The following is a 27,266-nucleotide window of genomic DNA, read 5'->3' on the forward strand; positions in this document are numbered from 1 at the left end:
AGGACACAAACACAGCATCCCACTGTGCTGCATTCAACTGTCAATTGACATTTCGAACAAAACGAAGGAAGCACAGGGAAAAACACATACACAAGCGACACAAGAAAAGCAGACAACATCTCAGCATAAAGAAAGACGATATAAATCCTAAAATACACAAATCCCTTTCGCTCGGTTTGGCTCCATATCCTGCTCCATCTACAGGTTGGTACGGAAAGTGTATTCCAGCGTAAATTAGATGGCTGTGTTGTGAAAGCTAAACTAACAAGGGGGGAAAAGTCGTCCCACAGAGCCCACCTGCCCACCAGCAGTGAGTGTCATATTGTTGTGAAAAACACACACAGGGGGGAAAAACATCATTCATTCAAGAAGGAACCGTGTCCGCCACAGAAACGCCTGGCGCCTTCCTTCCTTCCATTCGAACCAGGAAATGTGCTGTCCGGATCACAAGGAAAACCCAACACATCCGTAGAGCATGAAAAGCCTACGTTGTAGCAATCGTCATCGACTAACAACAGCTGCTTACCTGTCTGCTGCTGCCGCTGAAGCGCAGTTGGCTATCTGCTTTGCTGCACGCGAAATTGCTGTCCGTTGATTGGCTCTGTGTGTGATTGGCAAACGAAAATCTGCACAATTCTTGTTCCGTGTGTTTGCTGCGCCTACAAATTCACCCGTTGTAAAAAAAAACCACGTACCGTCCAGATACTGATACTAAGCGGGATTCCAGAGTTCCCTCTCAGTTGAATCAGGTGAGTTTCCGCAAATGATCTTTCCCGCTCATCTGCCCCCATCGTTAGGTGCACCAACTCCACCCGTCCCATTGTACCGGTTATGATTATCTTACTTTTTTTTCTCATTCACTCATTTTAGATTTGTTCCCGTTCAAACTGTAATCGTGCATCGTGCAAGAGTGTGCCCCCTTCCCATTGACGGTTTCTGAAAAAAAAGCCTCCCTTTCAGACGACAATATTACTCCTGTGTAGAATACTCCTCCTCACACATTAGCACACACACCCACATCGCCGTGCGGTATTCAGTCTCGGAACCCACGTACCCGCACGCAAAATTGTTCCCACGCGTGCGTATGTGTGCGTGCGTCTGAGCCGGAGCAGGTGGTTGAATGTGTGATGTTCTCAAACGGGCTTCCGTGCAATTTACCATTCCCTAGCTGTCTCGGTGTGCCAAAGGATAGTGGAAGCGACGAGCTGCTGCCGACGAGCATGGGAAGCCGCGAACCCGTCATTCTCAATGTGTACGATATGGTAAGTGTAGTGCCGATGAGTTCCTTTCATCAGTGGGATCGTGCTTTAAACGTCCTCTTCTCGTTTCAGTACTGGATCAACGAGTATACCACCTCGATCGGCCTAGGTGTGTTCCATTCGGGTGTGGAGGTGTTCGGTACGGAGTTTGCCTACGGTGGCCATCCGTTCCCGTTCACCGGTGTGTTCGAAATATCGCCCCGGGATCACGACGAGCTGGGTGACCAGTTTCGGTTTCGGTAAGAGAATTACTAGTTGGGTAGTAGATTGATTCCGAAAATTCGATGGTCCTCTATTTGAGTGACCCTTTGTACTAAACGGTCTCTATGACAATTGCGGAATATCAGATCCTAGGCGCTTTAATCACCGGGTTTTAGGAATCAAAATTTTACCAGAACTGACTGGTAATAGGCAAGTAATAATTAATGCCATCTTTTTCTTATCCCTCCCCCAGACAAAGCATTCAGATCGGATGTACAGATTTTACCGAGGAAGAGGTGCGACGCATCGTAGAGGAGCTGGGCAACCAGTTCCGTGGCGATCGGTACCATCTAATGAACAACAACTGCAATCACTTTTCCGGCGCATTGACACAGGTCCGTGTGTGTGTGTGTGATACATGAATCGGCTCTCAAAAGCTAACGCTAAATCTATGCTTTCTCCCCGATTATTAGATCCTTTGCGGCCAGGAAATCCCTAGCTGGGTGAATCGGTTAGCACACTTTAGCTCGTGCGTACCCTTCCTTCAACGCTGCTTACCAAAGTAAGGGTTGATTTTTCGTTTGACAAACAGTTGATAAAAACATTAAGTTAATGGAATTCTTTTCCCCCCCTTCCAGAGAATGGCTAACGCCCAATGCCTTACAACAATCGATAACCGCCATACAGGATCGTGACTCCGATTCGAGCCCATTTTGAGAGTAGCACCGTACGGCGAACCGTAATGACGATACCTCTACCACTCCACCACTCTACTTCTCTAATGTGTACCCTTTTCCAACCAAACCCACAGAGGAACCGTTTTTTTCCTTTAATTTAAAATTAAGCTCCGCAGCACTAAGGGGCCCGTTACTTGCCGATTCTCGATACTTTTCGGTTAAAAACCAGGTTTTTGTTTTAGGATGAGTTTTAGGCTCTTTTAACCTTCTGATTATGATAAGCAGTAAGAGAACTTGACCACCCGGGGAACGATTAAAATTGGTAAAGGGACAAGCATCGTTTACTTTACCTTCTGCAAACATTGGTGCAGAAATACGGCCTATACGTTTGAGAAGAACTCCTACCCGTGATCGTTAGCGTTGTATTGTTTTTTAACAGTTTAACATCTTTTACCTCCACCGTCATTTCACAGATTTCATTAGAACGAAAAGAAAAGAAACAAAAAACGACGAGTGAGAAGAACACCATTCGCCCTGTTGATCCTCATTTTTGAGTTGTTGGAGATTGTAAAGCAAGTGTCCACATGGTTAACACAACGTGAGGGCATTCGTTCGCAAGTAGAGTAATTTTGTGCACTAAAACCCCCAATTTTACCCGGAACCGTAGCAGCAGCAGCAGTGTCCGTGTGGAGTACGGCAGCTACAACAAAAAAAACCCTCGTCTTCAGAAGTAAAACAGTAAACGTAAAACAAAAACTCCATAGACTGTCGAAAGAGATTGCGTTTTTTGTTGTTGTTTTGTTTTTAGGAAGCTCTCATCAGATAGGATAATGTTAATAACCAAAAACAAAACGAAGAAGATATTACTTTGATGATTCTCAGCAAAGTCCCCCTATCCTTAGTTTATTCGGGAAATTGAACTGAACCGTGTTGGTTGGTTTGTTATAGTAGCAAATCGTGTAATAAAACTGTGTAAATTAGTTCGAAAACCCCTCCCGACAACCCCCGAGTGTGGTCGGATGTGAGGTAAAGCTTTATGGCGAGGACGAAAGACGACAGAAGGTAACTACTAACGCAAAACCACAAATAATCTAAAATCGTTACTATAAAAGAGAAAAATACTACCTAAACTAAGAAGCAACCAGCTGTTTGTTGTGTGAGAGAATACTACTTACTAATCGCGATAGTGTGGTGTGTGGCAAGGTGAGACAGGAGGAGCGTATTAAAAATCGAACGTAAAGAAGTAAAGGAAACACAGCATAAAAGTAGACAAAAAAAAAAAGCAGAAGAGGTTAACTAAGCGGTCGTCCCACGGTCTTGGCATCGGGGACCGGTGCGATATATAGATATTTAACATACACCGTCAACTTACGAACTTTATAGAGTGATGCATAGAGTATAGTGTGGTATGGTTTTTGTTTTTTTTTTTTGCGGTCGGAAGACGACGGACCTCCATCATCGTCCGACGCGCGTTGAGCTACCAGCGGATCATCGATCGACAGATAATAATCGTGTTAACGGGGGGGAAGATTGGGGACGGACGGACGTAACAGATCTTTACAGAGTTTAACTAACTAAAACCTACTCCACTCGTTCGGGGGTTCCTCCCCAAGCAATCCCCAACTCCAATCAAAGCAAACTCCAGCCTCCAGTGTAGAGAAGATCGAGCGAGATGTTATTCCAAATTGTTCTGCCATAGGATTTAAGCAACAGCAGCAGACAGGCAGGCAGGCTGGTATTGATATTATTGAAGCACACACACACACACACATACACAAACCAACAGGACAAAACACCACAAATGTACCGGAGAGGACACTAAGAGCTGACTGACTTGGTTGGCTGGCTGGCCGGGGGGCAGAGAAAAAAGTATTATCTTACTCCTTTTTTTTATCTACTACTAAGTCCCGCAACACCACGTCTCACTACGTTTGGTCCGGGGCATTATGATCATTAGTTATCCGACGGCCGGGAGTAACAACATGTGTCCAGCTAAAAGATATTGCAGAACATTACACAAACAAGCAAACAATCAGAAGTAGTAGTTTGTAGAACGAAACGAAACGAAATGGAGAGGTCGGTAGAAAATGTGTCTGTGTTTCACTGTTTGTGTTTTTTTTTTCTACTGATAATACTGATATTCAGTTACACGTTTTTGTGTGTGCCTCTTTACAACCTGCCGAAGCGGGCTACAGCCCAACTGTTATAGAAGGAAAAAAAAACCCAAAATGGCCCCCACGGACAGTAGCGCTAGTAACATACTGTTTGCGCTCTCACTCACTCTCTTTCTCCTTCCTCCAGCAACCTACTAGCAATTAGTAAGTAAAGTCAGGTTATAAGTGAGACGAACAATGGAGAGGCGGTGTAATACAAACAAACCAAACCACTCAAAAAACGAAAAGTAACACTAAATCGAACAAAATGTATAATTAATGAATATAAAAATCACAAACAAACTCAGAGCGCAGTTGAAGAGTGTGAGACAAGTGACGTATCTCACTGGTTTAAAAAAAAAGCCGACAATATGAGAAGGGGAGGAAAGAAATGGCGGCACGTTGACCACCATCTTCAAGATGGCTCAACGAGGAAAGCTTCTGGGGAGCGAGTTGAAGCTATTAATTATATCGTAAGTGTATCCCCCCGTCCAATCTGCTTCACATCCGGAGCCGACTCCGATCGATAAGACGAACCCTCCCCCCCTGGACAGAGAACCTTTGGCCCTCGGTTAAGTGCAATGGCAAAGGGCACCCCGAAAGGGAAGTGGCAAAGTGCGAAACCCTATTCCACAAAACCTCGGACTCGCATCGATGGGACGGATCTCGCATGGGAAAAAGGCATCTTGAAGATGTTGATTTAATTAAAAATTTATAATTCCTTCACTCTTCCCAGCGCAAACTCCGCAGCGAACGGTGCTGACGAGTCGGCCGACTCGACTGTTCTGCCACCGAATGCATGGAGAAAAATGTTGCACAAATAATTGACCAATTAATTCATTTAGAAGAAAACGATCTACGGCCGTGCCCGGGATGGGTGATGCCGCGAACTCGTACTGGATAAGTGAATGAGTCACATAAAAAAGGGCATCGCGCATGGTTGTGGTTGGGGAGATTAAGCGGTACATTGAGCGCGAAGCCCTCGGGATTGGATTGAGGATCAATGGGATGAAGATTGAAGATGAAGTACCTGCTAGCTGGAGACTCTCACCCTGTTCGTGAGTCCGACTGCGGCGAGGTTTCGGATGGATAAACCCTACTGTGGACTCCACAAACGTCTGCGATCCTCGGGAGTTCTCTGGAGAACTCATCTGGCGCAACTCTACGCAGCTTTGCTTTACAGGTCTCAAACATGTGGTTTTATTGCTACGAAAAGCTGCCTCGAATAGCGATCGCTGAAAGTAGAAGCAAACAGGGCGTAGAAATTGGCGCCAGTCGAAGCGCAGCACCCTCGCCGACCGTGCCGTAATCGAAGAAATCGTTTGGAATCATATTGTCCGTGATAAGACCACCGTCACCAGCAAAGTTACCTAGCTCCGATTCGCTGTACTCGAGCGTTTCCGTCGTCTGGCTCGTGGAGGAAGATGAAGGCATCATCGATGCGGACGTATCTTCGCTGCCTGGTTCAATCTCCACCTCGCCACCGGTAGCGAACCTTAGGATGTTGCTAGGATCGCTCCATCCGTACCGGTTGCGGGATAGGACGATCACCTCGTACACGCTCGTTGGCTGCAGACCCTGCAGCGTGTACCCGATCGAATGCAGCGGACCGTAAGAACCGTCCGACGGTATTATGAGCTCGTTCCAGGCGAGCAGTGGAAAATTGCGCCGCGATGGGGTCACGTTCCCGGACGGGACCCGCCGGAACTTGAGCTTGTACTCGATCAACGGCGAGTAGCTCTCCGTTTGCCAGATAAAGTTGTGTGTCGTCGGTGAGGACATCTCGGCCGCCGGCTTAAAGCTTGCCACCATCGGCCGTCCGGTTAGCTCCAGCTGGGCACCCGCAATCCCAACCCGATTACCCGCCTCACACTCGTACTGACCAAGATCGGCATCGCGCAGGTTCCGTATCGCTAGCTGATGCCGCTGCACCGTGTAGTACTGATGCTTGGTAACGAGTGCATCCAGCTTAACAATGCGCCGATCAAATACCACCGGCAGCCCGTGATGAAACCAGTGGATGGTAGCGATCGGGTGTGCCGTTACCAGACACTCCAGGATGCCCGTCTCACCGACGCGCGTATGTACCGTCGGAAGTTTAACTTCAATCTCCGGCACAACTGTGAAGTGTGATGGGAGCAAACACAATGCCATCAATTCCCGCAACAATGGAGCAACTTAAATCAGTCACAGCGAGCGACACAACTTACAGTGGACGAAAACTTCGACGGATGCGGTAGCTGGTTCGCCGACACCGTTCGTAGCCGTACACTGGACTGGGCCGGAGAAGCTACGATCCTCGATCAGCACCGCTAGCTTGCGCTCGTTCTCGAACGGTATCGATGCGTTTTCGTTCTGGAATGAAGCCCTGGTCGGTTAGAGGTTCGAGGAGGTCTCCTCACGAAATCCATCCTACCTGCAACGTCCACTGGACGTACGGTTGGGGAACGCCCGTAACTTGACACACAACTTCCAGTATTTGTCCCACGCGGATATCGATCGGATCCTCCGGATAGACGGCTGCAGTCGCTTGATCTAGAAAGGTCGAAACCACGGCATCAGTAACGGGTGAAGTGAGCTGGCGTTACGCATCAACTACTCACACTGGACCTCGATGGTGTGCCGCTGGGAAGCTTTCCCACCGTCGGTCATGATCTCGCACATGTAGTCTCCGGTATCCTCCGTCTGAACCTCCGTCACCTCGAGACTCCCGTTCGGCCAGAGCCGCATGCGGGGCGGTGTCTTCAGGTCCGGATAGCGTGAGTCCACCAGCAGCAGATCATCCCGGGACCAGCGCACATACCGATAGGGAGCTACCGGCCACACACGTACAAGCCGTAGGGAGTGTATGAGAAAGGTTAGTGTTAGCTGTCAATTGTATCATCTCTGGGCCGTTAATCTAATAGAGGGCTACCGAGCGCGCGTCTAGTAATTGATTTAATGGCCCTGGGCTGGGCGGGGGTCACAACAATGGCAATGGCGCTCGAAAATGCGTCGGTCGTGATTTGAGAGAGAGAGATATGTCCACTAAATTTGGACGGAAAGAATCTTAGGTCACCCGGTAGAATCCGACCTCCAAGGGTGAGAACTTTCACGCGTTGTTATCATGTTAGGGAATCGTGACGCATTCCTGCACAACCCTTGCGTACGGTCTCTGCTTTAATTGCTACTAACCCTCACCCTGGGTCATCCATGCTCAAAGGTTGTTATAGGGTCATACTCACAGTTATGATAGCACGGCAGCAGGACGGTATCGTTTTCGTACCGCTTGACCGTCGTCGGTACGCTCAGGAACGAACCGGCTGCCGGGTTTCCGGTCACGATCTGCCGATTGGTACCAAGGACAGCCTGCAGCACCACGAACGCCACCAGCAGCTGCATCAGCGTGGTTGTCATCTTCTCGCTGGAAGCTGCACACACAAAAAACAAACCCTGTTGCGAAACGGACACTCTAATGGAACATTTAGTTTGCGATGAAGTAACGCGCGCCCCCCCGGTAACCTGATGCCCAATGTGTTCCTTGTTCTCGGTTCTGTGTTTGGATTATGAATCGCGCTTTTCTATGCATTTAACGGGGTTGATGGGTGGTGTGCCGTTTCATCTTTCCAATGTCAACAATATTCTCCACCAAGTAGAGAGCTGTGGCGTACAACTCGTGAAATGCCTGTCGATCACATTCCAAAGTGGGAGCACTGTGTGTTGCTGTGTTGTGGGGCATGATTGGGTAAACAGTGTTTGGTCACTCGAGAGCGGATTGAAAAGTGTGACCCAATCCGAATGGGTGTAAGGAAACATGTGCTTACCACCGCACATCGGCTTTAGAGACAAAGGATCTTCATATTGGTCTGGGCACTCAAATATCTAGGCTTCATTTAAGAGAATGAAGAACATCCGATGGATTGTGTTACAATTAGAAGGCATTCTAGGAGTAATTATTCAGCCCTCGTTTCATATCTCACTCGATGTCTTATGTTGAAGAACAAGCGAATGTTTACGTTTAAATTTCTGGACCAGACGCATGGAGGCCGTCAACTAAGTTGCTGCACTCCGGGAAGGGTTTTAAGCCTTGACTAAACTTCAGATGGGGATCAGATGTCTCTATGGATTAAATTAATTTTACCAACAAAAAAAAAAATGCCTCCTCACAGGACGACCCAGCGTTTATTAGTTGGCGCCTTAACCACTACAGTCACAATAGAAGGTTCGCCAGTTTTAAACACTTTTCAGCTCTGAGTTAATGTTCCGCCTTGGCTTGAAAATGATTAGGAAAGGTCCTCCGGTTATGGATTTCCAAGAAAAATCTATTGGTCGCTGCTCACTAGAGTTGGAAGTGTCTTCATTCAACCACGTGCTATTCGTCCAAGATATCTTTTTCATAACTGTCATCAGTTCTCCTCGAGGAAATCTTCTATATGGACGGAAGCCTTGACTCTTTATAGGGCCCAAGCTGCCCAAGGTGGACAAGATGTTCAGAAGAGAAGAGTCCTGCAACGTGTGCGTACAATGCAACTCTTAAAATATTTAAAATGGCCGTTTGTCTTGTTCAAGGTTCACATTATTAGGACCTAAAAGAAATATGGCGCCCAGTCAGGGTTCCGTGTTCAAAGACTCGTATTCCAATAGACTGTAGACCATACTAAACGGACTTCATAGCTTAATCTGGAACATATTCCTGGTAGAATATTGTGAAACATTTTGCTAAAAGTTTACTTCGTCTAAAAAGCTACAGGTGTTCAAATTGAAGAGCTTTTGCTGCTCAAGAGTCGAAGAAATCAAACTTCAAGACACAATCGAATGATGCACAATTGATAAGGGTAGACCATTTTTAGGCCAACAGGCCAACCTACAACTTTTTCGCCAGGTCAAACAGAAAAGGCGTAGGTTGACGCTTGATAATTAGTGGGTCTTTAGCTGGGATAAAATGGACAAAATATTGACCATGTGGGATGGCTAATTATCGGTGTCCATATCGGACGTTTGGAGTCGTTAAACGTCCAGTCCCTTAAGCATGCGCTTCGAACCATTTTCTGCGCCCGGTCATTAATGTCCGTAAATGGGTTGTGATCACAACTTCAAGATGACCAATATTTTTGATGACTTTATAGTTTTGATAGACTGTGGAACCGAACTCTTGGGTAAGATAGAGAGCGTAGAAGGACCGATTGCTAAACAACCGCACCACTGTTGACGTCGAAAGATTGCTGGACCGTTACCCGGGTGTCAACAATTTGTCACACTTACCGAACGTGCGATGGATCACTTCATTAACCAGTGTCTTTCCAGGGTGCGCGTGTTCGGCTGACAGTCCGTTTCGTTCTTTGCTTCCGTTAATCGTGCACAGTAGTAATTCAAAAAGGCGTAACGATCAAAGCACAATCAATTACTTGCGCTTGGTAGGATTTCTTCCGTTCCGTTTGCTTCACACCACGTATTTGCAATCACTGATATCTAGCAGTCTCGATTTAGAACACTTGATCACTCGTATCAGCAACACGCTTTAATGCTATCGACACTTTCCCTCATATCACCCGGGCCGAACATGTAACTGATCCTCTTGCGACTGCACGAAGGAAAATGATGAGGGTTTCTGGTTTTTTTTAACACCAACTGCTTCCTCGATCTGAACCGTATTGCACTGCAATTATAGCACCAGCAGAAATGGCTCGTTTTTTTGTTAGTGTTGAATGGTCGTATGCAAGCGACGTCCCTTTTTTTGGGTGTCGCTTAATGAGCATAGAATGGACCCACTACCACGTTTTTTTTACGGACACTTAATTGCTGCCAGTTCCGGGGCAGGCTAGCACTTTTGTCACTTCGCGTCCATTGAAATCGTTTCCTTCCGATCGTGCGCAGGCGATAAACTCTTCAACTCAACTCAACTCAAACTTGCGTAACGTGCATGCGTGCGGGTTTGCGTTCTACTGCTGATCCGTACCGTCCGATCGCTGGATTACGACTGTGCGTTGCGTGACACCGGGGCTTTGATGCTGATGCGCTCGACTCGTTGCTCGCTGGAACGTCCAGAGATGGCGTGTCCCACGAGCCGACTGACCGACCGACCGGGCAGGGCTGTCAAACATCGCACGCGTGATTTGGTAGATTCTTCCATGGACAACATTTGTTTGGTTAGGGGCTTGAAGAAAATTGTTTCTACGGCTTTCCATTAAAATAGAGAAACTAAAGGAAATTTAAGAAAATAACTACGAAAATGGTGATTATTTTAGTTGAAGCTTTTCTAATAAATCTTAACTAATTATTTGTTCTACAACACTCCAAAGGGGTACAGCTTGCAGAGTTCCTTACAATCCGCTTTTGTCTTTTATCGTACACGTTGAATTTAACTATATCCTTCAGCATAGATTATACTTTAAATCCACATTCCACATTAAGTCTGGAGATCATCTGGTTCTTAGGTCATCTGGTTCTTAGGTCTTGTGGTACTTCGATGTTTCCTGAAGCCTTTTAAGAATAAACAATGAAATAATTAATTCATAACACAAATATGAGAAGAACGAGATTGTCTATTGATGGTGATGAGTCTATTTCGTGAATGCGGTTTTTACACTCAAGACTCTCGCTTATTGCTAGCTTTTAATTTTAATTATCCTGGGACCTATTCGTAATTGCTAGCTCCTGATTATAATTATCCCGGGATTAAGGTTGGTTATTAGATGGGAAAATACTAATTTGACTTTTCTCGGCTCTCAGAGCTACACCAGAGAGCTCCTGTTTCGCATGCGGATGAGCGCTTCGAGCAATATTCGAGTACTGGAATAAAACTCGGCGAAGTTCCTTGGCACTACAACCTTGAAACCCTACAACCTCGGCCTACCGTTTCTGGTTTTCTGACTCGATTTTACGCGAAGCAAAGTTGGATGGCAGCGGTCCGGTGGCAGAGGCGATAGCGGCGCCGGTCTTCACATGGCAGGACCGTGGTTCAAATCTCACACAGTCACAGAAAGCCAGAAATGGCAGGCCGAGACCTCTCGACGTTGTAGTGCCAAGGAAGAAGAAGAAAGGGCTAAAGTATGAATGGATGCCCCCCCCCCCCCCCACTCACGGACACACATTTTTGCAACTGAGTTACCCAAAAGGGTATATTTTTCAGACTTTTTACTGTAAGTATTTATTTATTTATGATTTATTTATTATTTTTAATTATTATAAATAATTATAACAATGATTTCTCACATTTTTGCTCAACTTTTACCTAAATTTAAGGTAACTTAGTAGCGAAAAGTGAGTGCCGTGAGTGGGTGGTGGGGGGGGGGGGCGTCTATTCAGACTTTAGCCGAAGAAAGTTAGATGGCCAGTCCTCACTACAGGGAGAATGGTCCGGATGGGATTTGAACCCCGGTCCTGCCAGGCGAAGACCAGCGCTGCAGTCACCTCGGCCACCGGACCACCCCCAAATTCAAGAATCAGGGTTTACAATTTTTCTCGATAGTGTATCGTGTATAGCGTGTTTCATTTTATCCCATAAGAGGACACTAAAAAATTTGTTCTAACAGCAGCACTCTCTCTCTCTCTCTCTCTTCTTGGCCTAAAGGCCTCTTATGCCATGCCTGCGATTTCTGGTTTACTAGACTTATTTATACCGCATAGTTGGATAGCCAGTCTTCACTACGGGGAAAACAGTCCGGATGGGATTTGAAACCCGGTCCTGCCGTGTGAAGACCGTTGCCGATGTCGCCACCACCATCGGACCGCTTCCTACAGTAGCTCGTTGGAGATGGCACTACTCTTGTCTTTCATTCTTAGTCGCTTATACACACCTGGAACTTAGGGCGCCTTGTACTCAACCAAGTTTCACAACCCTGTGCAGTACACGATACTTTTGACCAGATTTCCCGATGAACATAGCGGAACGAAAGCCGGCTTTCGTGCCGTATGTTTAATGTTACATTCTGGGAAATCGTACGCACGACTATGCGGATGTACTTGCTGCATGTGTAAAGGAAGCATAATTAGGATAAAGCTGGCAAGCCTCACCACCACCGATGGCGCGATTATAATCGAGCGCCCTGCGTGAAAAACACACGAAGGGAAGACCTAATTAAGCAGCCAAAAATTACACCAAAATCTGTCACATTTACAACCACACACCTTTCCATTGCACAAGTTGAACTTGTACCGGAACCACAACAAACGAAAAAGATTCACTTTCACGAGAAAAAGATTAAAATTCACCATCCAAATCGCGCATGCAGAACCCGCTCCTTTTATTCGGAACCACCGACCGAAACACAACGGCCGACGCAGTGTGTATTACGGTTAGTTAATTCGTCTGCATCCGTTCGCGAGCATAATAGCGATGGTTTGCAAACGTTCTTTTTTGAATCGGATTCTCATCGATGCTGAATGACCATCCCATTTCCCGAGTTAGGAAAAAAAAAGCACGGAAAATGGAAAAAAAAGCACGGTCCGCGGAACGATTGAAGCAAATACTCGGGAAGCTAAACCCGCCTCCTGGTGGATCGGAGGAACGTGCTTTTTGGCTGAATATTCTGACCAGCCCGAAGAACTGATACTACTGTTCAGTTAAGTTATTTGCATAGAAGACCCGCCAAGAGGCCCGATTGTTGTCCAATTGAGACGGTGAGGCGCGTTGGACTTATTCATGTTTGAGAGGGTCCAAAATTGAACAACAATCCGATCCGGGATTAGGCCATTGATTGCCCGACGACGGAGCGAGATGATTTATTCAACAAGCTAGAAGATTCAGGAATGCTACGAAGGCTGTCCAGTACGCTGAAAACAGTCGATACATATTTATCACCTACGATGACTATTTGACCCACGGAAGGAATGAGGAGAAAAAAATCTAAAAGGAACAAGGCTTCACACCAGAGTAGAGATATGAGGACGTTTAAGACTTATAAGACTCATAAGTACCACTCGCGATAAAAGAGTGAGAAATAGAGCGGTTTAAAAACTATCACTATTTAAACGCCCTCGCGACACGTGGCTCAATCCCAACCACCGTTGACCCACCATGTTTGAAAGGTGAGATGTTTGTCTAGCCGAGCTCTTAAGCTGAGTGCCGAGTGTAAATTGATACACATTTTGTTTGGGGAAACGGTGCATGGTTTTGTGAACTCTGTATACCAGCGGAACTATGGTCAACGTGCCGTATCGGACAGGATTCGATTGTGCGTTGAGGTTGACACGCGTGAGCACGTGTGCGCGAGTACGGGAAATCTTGTGAAAGTGGGACGGAAAGTGGACATGCATTAGGATTCTAGCTAGCTATTATGGTTTTGCCGTGCTAATGTGCTAATGGTGTTTGAGTGTTTCTGTCTGTGCAATAATAAGTCTGTGCAATTGCAATAATGTTTTCACTGGGTGAAGCCCTCGGAGTGAGCCTAAGTGAGCCTACCGGAATATCGATTATGATCACTGTTTTATAATATAATCGAGGGAAAAACTGGACTAGCTCTCTTGAAATAGGCCCCTTGGACTTGGTCTCATGGTACAGATCCCTTGGACTAAACTCCTTGGACTAGGCTCCTTGGACTAAACTCCTTGGACTAGGCCCCTTGGACCAGGTCCCTTGGACTAGGTCCCTTGGACTAGGTCCCTCGAACCAGGCCCTTTGGACTAGGCTCCTTGGGCTAGGCCTCTTGGACTAGGCTGCTTGGATTAGGCTCCTTAAATGACGCTCCTTCGATCATGCCATTTGGGCTAGCCCGCTTAGGCTAGGTCTTGGACTAGCCTCTTCGAGCAGATACCATGGACTAGGCCCCTTGGATTAGGTCCTTTGGACTAGGCCCTTTGGACTAGGCTCCTTGGGCTCGGCCTCTTGGACTAGGCTGCTTGGATTAGGCTCCTTAAATGAAGCTCCTTGGATCATGCCATTTGGGCTAGCCCGCTTAGGCTAGGTCTTGGACTAGCCTCTTCGAGCAGATAATATGGACTAGGCCCCTTGGATTAGGTCCCTTGGACCAGGCCCCTTGGATTAATCTCCTTGGACTAGGCCCGTTGGACTTGGTCTCATGGTACAGATCCCTTGGACTAAACTCCTTAGACTAGGCCCGTTGGACTAGGCCTCTTGGAATAGGTCCCTTGGACTAGGTCCCTTGGACCAGGTCCCTTGGACTAGGACCCTTGGACTAGGCCCGTTTGACTAGGTCTCTTGGAGCAGATCCCTTGGACTAGGTTCCTTGGACTAAACTCCTTGGACTAGGCCCCTTGGACCAGGTCCCTTGGACTAAGCCCCTTGGACTAAACTCCTTGGACTAGGCCCGTTGGACTAGGCTCTTTGGACTAGGCCTCTTGGACTAGGCTCCTTGGACGAGGCCCCTTTGGTTATGCCCCTTGGACTAGGCCGCTTGAATCAGTCTCCTTGGGCTAGGCCCCTTCTTCAGAGGGTCTAGTCCAACGGACCTAATACAAGGAGCCTGATCAAAGAGGCTTAATTCAAGGAGCCTGTTCCAAAAATCCAAGCGGCCTAGTGGCAGATGTTTCGGGAGGTTTTTAATTGTGGAAATCTAGAACACTAGTGGTAGTTATAGGTTATTTTGCTATTTAAGAAATATGAGTAATAAAAATAAAGAAAAACAAATCCATACACACCTGGCGGTTTTATGCTGCATCTTGTAACACGTTACTTCTTTTGCTTTATTACAGGCTCTAGGGCTCGCGCTTCCACCGTTCAATCTGCTTCCGCACTCTTCCAGTTCCAGCTGACTTTTCGTTCACCTTCTCGACACCTCTCTCTCTCTCTCTCTCTCTGTGTGAGCTGCTAGAACTCAAGCATCAGTGTAGGTAGGGTGTCTGTGGTTGGTGCTTCATTTCTGGTGTTTTCGTATTTTCATTACCACTGTTCTCTGTCTTGCTTGTCCTTCGGATCTTTAACATCGTTAACGCTTCTGTCAACGGTCATGCTGCTGCGCTTGCTCACCGTCTCACACACACACACACATACGTGTTTCTACTAAAGTGCGCCACCATCCCCGTGGAATGGAACGGTGGGTGGATGTTATTGGAAAGATTCAGTAATTATGTACATACGCAACGAGGCTGAAGATGCACGGCGGGAACCCGTTACGATATCCTTGCCGCTTGCGCTTGGGGCTGTTGGTAACAGTCTTGATTTTTGCTTGTTCCTGTTCTTCTCTTCCACTGCGGAGCCTTTCCACTAGTTGCATGTCTTTTCGTTTTCTTTGTTTAAAAAAATAAATCACACATCTCATCCTCGTGTTGTCCTCGTTACACCTGCCCATTCCTGCCTCTCTTTGTCTCTCTTTCCCTTCGTGTCTCTAGTAAGGCGATTCTACACGCGGTCACTTCGGTTTAACCATGTTTCAGTCGTTTCGTTTTGTTTTTTTTTTCTTCCCACACGCACACAGGCCAACAACAACAGGGTAAAGAAGAAGAATGGAAGAAGCACGGCAATGTGTGTAAATAAATCGCACCAAAACAAAAAGAAAACAAACAAAACATGAAGAAACCCTTGTCTGTTACTGATGGGCAACAACTGAAAACACTGCTATCAGCAGCCGGACTCTCGGCGGATGCCCGGATGCGACAGATTTGACTAATTATCTCCTAGTAATATGCCACCCACTTGCTTGCTCTTGTTTGCCCTTCTCTTTTTGCTTAGCTGAGAAAACAGAAAGTGTGTCTGTTTTGTTGTTGTCGTTGCAAGTATTGTCCTTTTTCCTGCTGCTTTCTTCGTTACAAAATCCAAACTGTCCTAATCGTCGTTGCGCAGATCGTTTAACTTCGTTTAAAAAAAAACACGGGACAGTACTAGTGGGGTACACATTTGCGTGCCATCAGCGCATGCACGCTTGCTGCTTGAGCATATATAAATATAAATAATTTTCCTAGCAAATGGGGGGACAAGGGGGCGGCGGCACAGGGGCTTGATTCCCCCTTTCCGGCAACACACTCACACACACACACTAACAAAACAAAGAAGAAAAACTTAAAATAAACAAACAAAAAATGTACAGTGCTGCTATAACGATTCCTCTTTCTCTCTTTCTCTTCTACGCTGCTTACACATTTTTTCTATCCCCTAAATGTCCCACTGTCCTTTCGCTTTCGCGCTGCTAACGTCTGCTGCTTGTGTGACTTTGTTATGTTTGTCCGGTTCGCTTGATCGAACGATCCTCTGCAGCACACGGTGGTGTGCAGCAGCCGCCATCCAACGATTAATCGTCCGAGTCGGAGTTGGATGATAGGCAGAGGTCCTTGCTCAGATCTACTGCAGCGGAGGTAACCGCGATCGTCGGATCCGGACGTGGATCAAAAATGGACTCTGTAGTGGGGGTAAAAGTGAAGTTCAATAAGAAATGAATAAACAAATCACATGGAGAGTTAATTATCTCCTTTCTGCCTTACCCTTCACTGGTGAATCGTTGTTATCTTCCGTCGAACTGTCCGATTCCTGGTCGCTGCTGCTCGAGTCAGAATCATCCGAACCGTCCGACTCCGAGGACGTCATCATTTCCGGATCCTGTCAAAACAGAAGCGAAACAAAAAAATGAATGAAAAATTCCATGGATAAGCCGCAGTGCGCACGCTTGCTCTACTAACGCTGCTCGCTCCAACACCGATTCCCGTCACGGCCACCGGCGGCGGTAACAGATCCCGATCGGGCGGCAAGCTAACCTCGACGCTGGGCGGCATCGACGGTTCGCTGCTGTGCAGATGGTTCCGACCACCGGCACCACCGCCGTACGAGGACGGGACGCTGAGGTGATTGCTGTGATGGTGATGATTGCTGCCACTGCTACCACTGCTGCCATGGTGATTGTTGTTGTTCTGCGTCGAACCGTGATTCAGGTAGCTACTGTTGCTGCTGTTGCTATGGTTGTTGCTCGTACTACTGCTACCACTGTTGGTCGAGCTAGCCATGCTATTGCCCACGTTGCTGTTACCGCTACTACTGCTATGCTGGTGATGGTGGTGGTTGTTGGTGTGGTTGGAATTACTACCACTACCTCCGCTGCTGCTGCTGATGTTGTTGTTGTTCAGATGATTGTTCATGGTAGCACCCGACGAGGAGGAAGAGGAGTTGGAAGTATTGGTGGAGGAGGAGGACGGTGGCATCACGGTACCAAAGTCCATCCCGTCGTCCAGCCCAATCATCGGAATACTTGGCAAGGTTTGTTGAGTATTGTTGGCGTTCCAGCTACAAAAAAAAAATTGAGTTTATACCGTAGTTTTTATGGCTTTCTAGGCACCCCCCCGCAAGGCTTCACTTACGCCGGGGCCGACTGGGGACTCCGGTGCGGATAGGACGGCGAACCCTGCAGTGGCGAGTGCTTTGGCATGAAGCTGATCGGCGCATTCTTCCGCACGCCGGTCGTAATCTTCGTCTTGGAGCTCTGGCGTGCGGTGTTGTTTTCGACCTTTATCGTTGGCAGTGATGGTGGTGGATTAGGTGCCTTGTTTTCGATTCTGTAAATAATGTGATAACACGCACACAAACATAGATATTAATCATTGCTGCCTTCCGAAAGGGTGGCGTTGATGGACTCGTCCGTACCTCGTCTTCTTCACCACGATACTGCTGTTGAGCTGTTCGAGCGTTATCTCACCCGTCGCCCGGTTCAGTATGAGCACGCAGTCCTTCCGCGAGTAATCGCGCTGATTACCCTTGAAGACGGTATTCGGCACACCGGAACCATCTGCAACATCGGCGAAGGAATAAAGGCAAAAACGTATGATATAACACAGCTCAGCTAGTGAGACGAGACTATGTTTACCCAGGTGCGGCACGGTAACGGTGACCTGCTTGTTGGCACTAATTTCCAGCACCGCCGGTTTGTTCACGTCGACGCTGGCCGGTTTGAAATCGTCTGCAAAAGCGCGCCGAAGAAAAGAAGAAAAAAAACAAACATACACACATATTGTTAGGCCTGTCGACGTCAGCGGAAAATGGACCGTTTCTGCTGCAGCTATGGTACGTACATTTTATCGTGTGGAACTGGTTCGATGGTGCCGCTGCGTTGGTGAAGGTCGAACCGAGCTTCAGCTCACGCACCTCCGAACCAATGTTGAGTCGATTGTCCATCGCGGCGTGGCTGGGGCGGGTTTCTGTGTGTGTGTGTGTGTGTGTGTGTGGGTATGTGTCTGTGTGTGGCTGGCTAACGGCTTCCGAGGCTTTCGTAATAACCTCTGTGCTGACTGTGAGTGACACAGCCGGAACCGGAACACTCGCTATGCTGATGTGCGGCGGCGGCCTCTCAGCAAACACTTCGTAGAATCATTCTCCCTTCCCGTCGCACGGGAACTACCACCCAACAAGACTCCGCGTACGTTCCTTTTCGCAGCCCCAAATCAGCTGGGGTTTATTTTCGCGCTGTCAGCAGCAACAGCACCACCATCTCCCAATCACTGTGGCTGCTGTGATCTGCGTTCGATTTGTAGCCCTTTCTCACGATCACGTACCACGCGCGAAATGCGTTGCCTGGTCCTCTCTCTCACTCCCGGATTTCACTCTCCTTTCTCAAAGACGTCGACGTCTTGTTGGGCTGGTTGGGTGGTGGTGGTGGTGGTGGTGATGGTCTGTTTCGGGTTTCGCCTGCTGCCGCTGCACGGGATGAATGGTGGGGGGACGAACCAAACCAGCGGGAACACCGAAAACGGAAAGAGCGAAAGAAAGGGAAAAGACACAGAATGAGCAACGCGCGCTAGAGTGAGAAAGGTTTCGAAAGGCAGCAGCAACAACCTGTAGCGACCACTAATCTTACAAGGCATACTGTGGTCGTTGTGCTGCTTTGAGCGTGTCACATGCGTGCGTTCCCATCTGTTTGACGTTTGCTGATCCTGGGCATACGAACCCGAGGATCAACCCGGGTCAATAGCATACGTCCGGTTTGCACGAAATCACTACCGAACAGCTGCCATTTATTTACCTTTCGTAGCACACGCAAGCAACCACACGCACACATACACACATTTACACGTTGTTGCACTGTTGTTATTGTTGGTCCAGGGGATACCCACTCTAGTGTTTCTGTTCTCTGCTCACAAACACACGCACACACATTTGTGGCACAGAGGAAGAGGGAGGTAGACACGTGTGTGCGTGCCAGTACGGAACACGGTGGGGGAGCAGGAAACAATCGTACACGGGGCCAACTTTTTCGTTTTCGCTTGTCAAGCTGTTTTTCTCACCTTTTACAAAACAAATTCCGCTACCCGGCTGGTGCGTGCTGGGTTTCGTTTTGTTTTGCTGGTGCCAAGGATCCTGCTAACCTGCTGCTGACGGTGTGTTCCCTGCTGACGATATGAATGTGTGTATGTGTGGCGGTGGATTAGCGCGTGAATCGTGTGAATAGCGCGACACGAATGCAGTCCATCGCGGGAAGAGACAAATCAACACGCACGCACGTCTGCATGTAGGCACACACACGCACACAACCGAACCGACTTTGCCACCGTCGACAATATGTGAACTGACTTAGGAACTGGACTGGCGCCTGGTGCCACCTCGCTCACTACGAAGGCAACCGAATTGGAACGGGAATTCCGATAAACGGAACAGGATTTGATTCCTTTTGCCCAGTTCCGGTTAACTTCTACAGAACAGTGTAGGTGCCATGTAGGGAGAAAAACAATCCCATCCATCAGCCAGCCCTGCTGCTGCTGCTGCTGCTCACTGTCAGTGCGACGTTTCACTGCTGTTTTTCACGCGATTTTTTTTCGATTGCGACCGAACCTTTCCTTTCTGCTTTCCCCGCTCCCGCTGACACTGACCTACCTTTTTGCTTTGTGGAGTATGTGCTGAAAGAGTGCCCAAATTGTTGGTTCTTTCTTGGAGGAATGTTACAATTTCGGTGGCCAACCACCCGCGGGAACTGGTAATGCCAAATTGCTCTGCCAGCTAATTGCGGACGGTGCAGAATCGGAGAGGGGATGCTGCCGTCTGGATGGAACTGGTGGAGAAAGGAAACTGCAATAATTTCGTGCGCGACGGAGGTTGCACCGTGCGGGCTACATTTGACAGATGGAGTTTGACAGTCGGTGGGATGTGGGAACTATGGGAAAAGCTGCGGTTATTAAAACAAATGGACGAAACTCGTAGGACTTCATTTCGTTTCCAGCGGAAAAACAGAGCTATTTTTAGTTTACGCAACGGTTCGAAGTAAATTTATGTATTGTAACAATAGAATAGGTATGTAATCATCGTTGTTGGTCTTGGGCCTTTGACTGGTCGTCCAGTTTTACTGCGCTCATCATACAGGGTTTACACAGCCAATCAGTCATCGCAAAACAACCTAAATGTTTTCACAAAATTTAACATTACCACCGTAAATCTGTAGCTTGGCTTCCTGAATCTCTATTTTTTTGAATTTCATTTATTTATAGAGGCTTTGGATACATAATCTTTTAATGCCATAACGAAGATTGAATCAGTCAAACGCAATGAGTTGTTTGGTCGGTTCGTTTTGGTTTGATTTTTGGTTGTCAAATTGGCTTCGCGCTGGTAGAGCTTGGCGCTAGTATGAAAAAAGAACCGTTATTATCAACAAAATTTTAAATTTTTCGATGTCTTTTGCCGTTTCGATAAAAATTAGAGAGAGTCGAGAGAGAAATGAACAAGAATCGAGAAATAGATTAGAGAGGATCGAGAGAGAAATGATAAAAAATGAAGAGAAAATTAAGAGTGAAATGAGAAAGAATTAAGAGACAAATGATAAAGAATCGAGAGACAAACGAGAGAGAATTGAGAGAAAAATGACAAAAAATCGATAAAGAAATGATAAAAAGAGAGAAATGGAAGAGTGATGGAATATAAATTAGTGAGAATCCAATGAGAAATGACAGAAAATCAATACAAAATGAGAACAGACTGAGAGAGAAATGAGAGATAATCAAGATAATATGAAGAGATTCGAGAGATAAAAGAGAGGGAATCTTGAGAGAGTCGAGAGAGTAATGAGGGTAAATTAAGAGAGGTAGATGAGAAAGAAATGGGAGAGAATCTAGTGAGAAATTATTGTAAAGTGCGCGATAATCGAGTGAGAAATAGGAGAGAAATGGGTGAGAATTGAGAGAGGAATGGGAGAAATGGAGAGAAATGGGAGAGAAATGAGATAGAACCGAAAGAAAAACGGGAAGGCATGGGGGAGATATGAAAGATAAATAAGAGAAAATCGAGTGAGAAATGAGAGAGAAGTGGGAAATAAAATATTGAAGAAAAGAGACAATTTTCTCGCGATTCTCTCCCATTTCCCTCTTGATTAACTCTCAATCTGCTCTCATTTCTCTCTCGATTCTTTCGCGATTATCTCTCATTTCCTTTTCAATTCTCTTTCAATTCTCTCATTTCTCTTTCGATTCTCTCTAATTTTCTCTTGAATCTCTCCACTTTCTCTTTCATTTATCTTCCTTTTCTCTCCATTTGTTCTCGGTACTGTCTCATTTTTCTCTTCATTCTTGCTCGTTTCTTTCTCATTTCTCGCTCTATTATCGCTCATTTTTCTCTTTCTTTTCTCGATTCTTTTTCAATCTACTTTAATTTCTCTCTCGATTTTATCTCGATTTGCTCTCATTTATCTTGCATTTCTCTCTCAAATTCGCCACATCAGGAGGACCATAACATTTTTATTAAACTGATTTGAAGTTTGAGCAACGGACTTCGACAGCAAAACCTTCACGTCGTCTGAATTGGTCGCTATAAAATATGTGCGTTAATATAACATATAACGTGAGCCTATATCCATGTGATTATTTGAAGGCTTGTGCTGATTTTTGAGAAAAATTGATTTTTTCCTGGCAGTAGTTAATACAAAAAACCCAAAGGTTTTTGTCAAGTTTAGTAATTTGATAATTTAGTAATTGTTGTACTTACAATTTCTTTTTCTAATGAGAGAAATGAGATGATGACTGCTCACAATAAAAACGATGTTTGGAGCGAATCGATGACTTCTGCTGACATCTCCATCTTCTGCAAAAGAGACAACTTACTTGTTTGGTTATAATTAAAGTCCACATACAGGGTTTCGATCTTCTATAATGGAATTGTTGAATCACTTACGGTAACGTTTCAAATTTATAATAAAAGGGCTGCAAGCTGGTTGTGAAATTTTGCAATCATATTATGGGATCTTGCACACACTAGTAAAGAATTCACAATGGGCTTGTAGTATCGCACTATTCATTTGAGACATTCCCCGAAATGATTCAACAACAATATGAATCGAAGACCTGTAATTTGCAACAATATAACAGAGGTTTTCAGTTGATAAGGCGGCAATAGCATCCATTTTTATGGCAGGCTTCTTAGATGAAATGACAAACAAAGGAAGTTGATATGAAAACGGTTTCAGATGACATGGAAATCAAATACCTTTTATTGTGATGTCCTCAGATGATATTGTCATAGTAGCCGTTGATATTGTTGACGCTGGGAGGTCGTGTACAATATCAACGGTTACTATGGCAATACCATCTGAGAACATCACAATAAAAGGTATTTGAGTTCCCTGTCATCTGAAGCCGTTTCCATATCAACTAGCTTTGTTTGCCATTTCATCAAAGAAGCCTTCCATAAAAGTGGATGCTATTGCCTTATCAACTAGAAAACCCTGTATTTAAAATCTACAGTGATATCACAATAGAGTAATAAATTAAAAGAAAATATATTACGCACGTGAAGTTTTTTTTTTACTTTTTTGGGGGAGGATATCATTTTTTGCATTTTATTTTTCTCCATTTCTATATTAATGTTTCTAATTCTGTTCAACCTTACTAAGCTAGAAAACGATGCATGTATGTATGTATGTATGTTGAGTGTGTACTGTACTGTTTTGTGTATGTGTGTGTATGTGTGTACGGAGATGGTATGAGGGAAGATTATTGCAAATTTCGGAGGGGGGGGGGGGTGGAGAGGGAAAAACAGGGGAAAGGAAGGAAGGACACAACAATGGTTTTTGATGCTGAAATGTTGTCGGGATGTGTCGTGTTGTTCTCCTCCCATGTTCTAATCTCGCTTTCAGTGTTCTGTTCTGTGTTCTTAGCTAATTCGGAAGAACCTGCGTGCTCTTCTGATCTGTTTGTATCGTTTTCTATACCTTTCTTGCTTTGTTTTGCTTTGTTCTGGTTTCACTTTAACAACGAGAGATGTAACTACTTATGTTTATTACTCAGAGCACGCACTAGTGAAGGGTGGTGTATGAACGTTTTTCGCATGCGCATCTGTACGTGAGCATTCGCGTGTGGATGTGTGGGTGTAGGTGTTGCAGTATGGGTGTGTGTAATGCGGTAAATTTTGGTTATTCTCTGCTGCTGCTTCTTCCCGCTCAATGCTCTCGTAAAGTGGTTCTTATCGATAGTTGTTTATTAATATTACTTACTGCCGGTCTCTGACTTTCTTTCGAATGTTTTCCATTCCAGCTCATTCACACTCGTGTTTCTCACGCTTTCACACTTTCGCAAGCCTAGTAGTGCATCCTTAACTTCCACTCCACTTTATGACGCATTCCTGGGGGTTTTTTTTCCCCATTGTGTTTTGTTTACCTTCCTTCTTCCTTTACTCTAACAAATAACTAGCAATATATACTTTTTCTGTTTTAATTTCTTGTTTGTTTGTTTGTTTTTCTTCCCCTTCTTTCTATCTCATTCCCCGTGCCCGTTTTCCGCGTGAGCTGCTCTGCAAAAAGAGAAATAATAATATTAATTAGCCTTTCTTTTGCCATTGTGTTCGCTTTTTTGTTTCTCTCCATTTGCCACGTTCATACTCAATCGCTACTCGCTCGCTTGCTTAATGCTTCTTTTAACAGCACAGCAAAACGGGAGGGGGGATTCCCGCACACACAAACATCACGTTTTCTACACTATTTAAACACCTTTCGCGCAACAGTATTCGATTTTTCCATGCGGCTAGTTTCCATGATTCTCCCTTTTCTGTGTGCAGCAATTTCTGTATTGGGTTTCGAATATTTTACTACTTTGTAATATTCTTTGCTTTTCTGCCTTTTGTTGTCCACTTTAGTCCACTTGGTTGTGTTCCTTGGCTGTGTGTGATTTTCCCATACTTTGCATAATAAATAATTGCTGTTGCCCTTTTGCTTCGGTTGCGATATTGGATATTGGATTGACCGGCTTACACACACACACTCAATGAGAAGCACATCTATGTTTGAGGGCACACACCAGAGATTTCCGGACACCTTTTTTTTCGTGCCTTCTGTTTTATATCTCGCTCTCTCTCTCTACACCACCAAAATGAGATTATTTCTACACCAATGCAGCCCCCGATCGTGGTGGAAGTGTTTTCCTCTGTTTTTCCTCAATCCTTTTTCTCTCGCGTTTACGTGTTTACGTTGCTGATTTTTTTTAGCATCTACAAATCGAACGTCGATAATGTATGTATATATATATCGCATATATGTATAATTATATATATATGTATAGTTGGGTTTTTGTTTGTTTGTTCAATTCTTTACACAATATATTTATAAAACGGGGAGAGAATGGGGAAGGTGTGCTACCGTGTGTGTTTTGTTTTCTTCCTAGCGTCCATTTAAGAGTTCTTGTTCGTTAAGAACGGAAAGGACACACACACACATACAGACAGAAAGAAAACCACCTCAGCGGAAAATATCTTAGCGGCCGTACACGACAGAAACCATCTTTCCGTTGTTTGTTTTAAAATGTTTTCGAACGATTTCTCTCTACTGGAAATTTACGGCGCTAGTCCGGCAGGGTGAGGAAGGTGAGGGGGTGTCGTGAGCAAAACCATATTTCGAAAGCCCAATAGACTCTTCCAAATCCGGATTTGGGCTACCGAATTTATTACCGACTGCATCGGGAGCACGCTCGAGTTGAGATTTTATGCCCGCACCGGTCATTGCGAGAAGACTGTTTTCTTCCATTGGAAAATCTAAACCGGTTGAAACACCCCTACCAAAACCGAAAAATCGTAAGTCGTGTAGTTTCGCTACCGATCGAAAGGTGGCGCTGCTAGGCTGCTGCTACTACTACCACTACTACTACTTCTGTACACACCGTTGCTATAACGACGAGGTGGTGGTTGTTGACAAGGAGAAGCGTCCAGTGTACGGGAAAACTGTTAACCGGGTTAACATCAATAACAACGGTAACGGTGTGTCTGTGTGTTTGTTTTGTTTTCAGTGCAATAACTACTAAATTCATGCGCGAGAAAAAACGGCACGGTGATATTTTGTTTTTTATATATAAAATGCTTGTAGAAGATGCTTAAACATTACTGCAACAGGCCCAGTGCTAGAAGGAAGGTGTTATGCACACCACACTATCATCACCTTCCAAACACACGGACACACGCACACATCAACACCACAATTAGCTAGTAAAATCAGTCACCGGGTGCTGCTGTCAGCGCCATTTTGTTCGTCCTTCTTTATAAGCAGATCAGCTTCGTTTTTTTTTGTGGGGGGATCATGGGACATTTCCACCAATAAAATAGAGCGCTGGTGAGAGTGTGTAGTGCGGCGCTCTTTTGTTTAGCGTGTTCTAACTTTTGTTTACAATAGTGTCCTCCCTCCTCGCAGCCGGGCTTTTAACAATTGGCTTTTGCCCCTTCTCGATGCCTTTTTTAATGTGTGAGTGTGTGTGTTTGTGTGCTTTAGGATAGGATACAGTTTCTCATACTTCCGGCGCGCATTAACGAGTTTCAGCTTCCCCCCCGGGGGGTAAAAGGCAATGTATGTTTTTCTTTTTGTTTGCTTGTTTGAGATAGAAAATGGTGTCCTCCGCAGAGCACTAGAGCCGGCGGAAACAATGTGCTTTACACACACACACATACACACAGACGAGCCGCAAGAGGAATTCTAGTGTCCGGTAAGGAATTTTGTTTTTATCGAGTGTGTGTCCTGTCCTCTGTCCAGCCCATTAGTTTCTAGCCTGTTTGGTAGAGTAGGATGAACCTTCTTCGATGAACTGAAGAATCTGCACCCCAATACCGTGAGCGTCCTGTGGTCGGGGGTCGGTTCTCTTAACGTGCGCCCACAGGTATGTGTTGGTAGGTATGTATGTTGATTGGTTGGTTGGTAGGTAGGTAGGTAGGTAGGTAGGTGTGTAGTGTACAACTATAATTGATTTAACTAACAGTCAATATTTTGTTGGTGGTTGGGATTGGTGTCACACACGCACACGGTACGGCTCACAGCGTGGTGGTACGCAGCAGCGAGGCGAAAATGCTGTTGTAACCGCCGCCAGCGTGTTGTTGACATCCTCCCTCACCACCCACACCGGAAGTAGCAGCATCGGTCCGGAGCTTCGTCGTCGTATCCTCCCCACCACTATCCCGCTCTTTCTCCTTTCTACCACCACCCTTTTGACGGCGGGGCGATTGCTGGGGTGGAGGGTGATGATGGTGTTGATTGCCGGTCCGTTCCTTGTCCTTCCGACGCAACGATGATGCTCGTCCATCCACGACTACCAGCGACCAGCGTTGTTGTTTGCCGCCGGCGCCACCACTCGCGGACGATTGCTTCGTGCGTAGCTTTACATCGGCCGGGACGACGGTGAGCGTGCTGCGATCCTGCATAATACCAGCCTCGTCGTGTTTTGTGTCACCACCACTACCACCACCACCACCATTACTACCACCGTTGCCACCGCTGCTGCCCTCGTTCCTTGTATGATTGCTGCGCTTCTGTTCTGATTCTGATTCTGTTTCCGTCACACCGCCGCCACCGGCTGTCCCGTCATCCTCACCACCACCACCGTCGTCGTCGTGCCCATCATCGCCATCGTCCTGGGTCGTATCGCTCCCGACCGAGTGATACTCTTCCGATTTTGTATCGAGTCACAGGCGTAGATCGTACGCGATCTTCGACGCAATGTTCTTGAAGCCAATGCTGGTGCCTGGAATGGGGAAAGAAGGGGGAAAAGCATGAGGGACCTGCTTGACCAAACTTAAGAGACTTGGGTTGGGGTAGCCTGTCCTATATAAGGCATCAGCGACTCTATCTGCAATTGACGAACCCTCAAAGCTCTAATTTAGAGAGGAAGATGTCCCCGTGTAT

The 27,266-nt window shown here is 46.1% G+C and overlaps 4 protein-coding genes across 28 annotated transcripts in view; 1 reads left to right on the forward strand and 3 right to left on the reverse strand.

Annotated features, from left to right (window-relative positions):
- The first annotated feature begins 36 nt into the window (after nt 1-36).
- On the forward strand, nt 37-4,530 carry LOC118503948 (deubiquitinase DESI2). 5 transcript variants are annotated; one of them, XM_036037829.1, is made up of 7 exons: nt 37-204; nt 280-749; nt 871-1,262; nt 1,332-1,498; nt 1,714-1,855; nt 1,934-2,022; nt 2,099-4,530. In XM_036037829.1, the coding sequence occupies exons 3-7, from the start codon at nt 1,128-1,130 to the stop codon at nt 2,175-2,177; spliced, it is 612 nt and encodes a 203-aa protein (XP_035893722.1). In that variant the 5' UTR covers nt 37-204; nt 280-749; nt 871-1,127; the 3' UTR covers nt 2,178-4,530. The 5 variants fall into 5 exon arrangements, with proteins under 5 accessions (XP_035893722.1, XP_035893723.1, XP_035893724.1 ...); XM_036037830.1 differs by having other exon boundaries at nt 49-310; nt 391-749; XM_036037831.1 differs by having other exon boundaries at nt 52-204; nt 291-749.
- A 936-nt stretch (nt 4,531-5,466) lies between these two features.
- LOC118503937 (hemicentin-1) lies at nt 5,467-9,653 on the reverse strand. Of its 3 annotated transcripts, none has more exons than XM_036037809.1 (6): nt 9,532-9,653; nt 7,515-7,700; nt 6,894-7,103; nt 6,707-6,825; nt 6,501-6,645; nt 5,467-6,410 (listed from the first exon to the last, which is right to left on the reverse strand). In XM_036037809.1, exons 2-6 carry the CDS (start codon nt 7,684-7,686, stop codon nt 5,497-5,499), a joined length of 1,560 nt encoding a protein of 519 aa, XP_035893702.1. In that variant the 5' UTR covers nt 7,687-7,700; nt 9,532-9,653; the 3' UTR covers nt 5,467-5,496. The 3 variants fall into 3 exon arrangements, with proteins under 3 accessions (XP_035893702.1, XP_035893701.1, XP_035893700.1); XM_036037808.1 differs by having other exon boundaries at nt 7,515-7,722; XM_036037807.1 differs by having other exon boundaries at nt 7,515-7,741.
- Nucleotides 9,654-15,218: 5,565 nt separating this feature from the next.
- On the reverse strand, nt 15,219-20,202 carry LOC118503940 (ell-associated factor Eaf). 5 transcript variants are annotated; one of them, XM_036037817.1, is made up of 9 exons: nt 20,012-20,202; nt 19,426-19,527; nt 18,217-18,838; nt 18,012-18,104; nt 17,792-17,933; nt 17,509-17,703; nt 16,837-17,434; nt 16,642-16,756; nt 15,219-16,558 (listed from the first exon to the last, which is right to left on the reverse strand). In XM_036037817.1, exons 3-9 carry the CDS (start codon nt 18,317-18,319, stop codon nt 16,452-16,454), a joined length of 1,353 nt encoding a protein of 450 aa, XP_035893710.1. In that variant the 5' UTR covers nt 18,320-18,838; nt 19,426-19,527; nt 20,012-20,202; the 3' UTR covers nt 15,219-16,451. The 5 variants fall into 5 exon arrangements, with proteins under 5 accessions (XP_035893710.1, XP_035893709.1, XP_035893706.1 ...); XM_036037816.1 differs by having other exon boundaries at nt 19,426-19,530; XM_036037813.1 differs by lacking the exon at nt 19,426-19,527.
- Nucleotides 20,203-22,953: 2,751 nt separating this feature from the next.
- LOC118503919 (MAP/microtubule affinity-regulating kinase 3) overlaps nt 22,954-27,266 on the reverse strand; it is a 58,071-nt gene continuing 53,758 nt past the window's right edge. For 9 of the 15 annotated variants that reach the window (XM_036037725.1, XM_036037732.1, XM_036037731.1 and 6 more), the window contains one exon: nt 25,667-27,105. In XM_036037725.1, coding sequence (XP_035893618.1) covers nt 27,047-27,105 — 59 coding nt within the window. In that variant the 3' untranslated portion in view covers nt 25,667-27,046. Of the gene's footprint in view, nt 27,106-27,266 lie in introns of all 15 variants that reach the window. The other 6 variants (XM_036037730.1, XM_036037727.1, XM_036037734.1 and 3 more) reach the window with 1 other exon arrangement.

This window comes from Anopheles stephensi, chromosome 2 (assembly GCF_013141755.1).
Source record: "Anopheles stephensi strain Indian chromosome 2, UCI_ANSTEP_V1.0, whole genome shotgun sequence".
NCBI classification, from domain to species: Eukaryota; Metazoa; Arthropoda; class Insecta; order Diptera; family Culicidae; genus Anopheles; species Anopheles stephensi.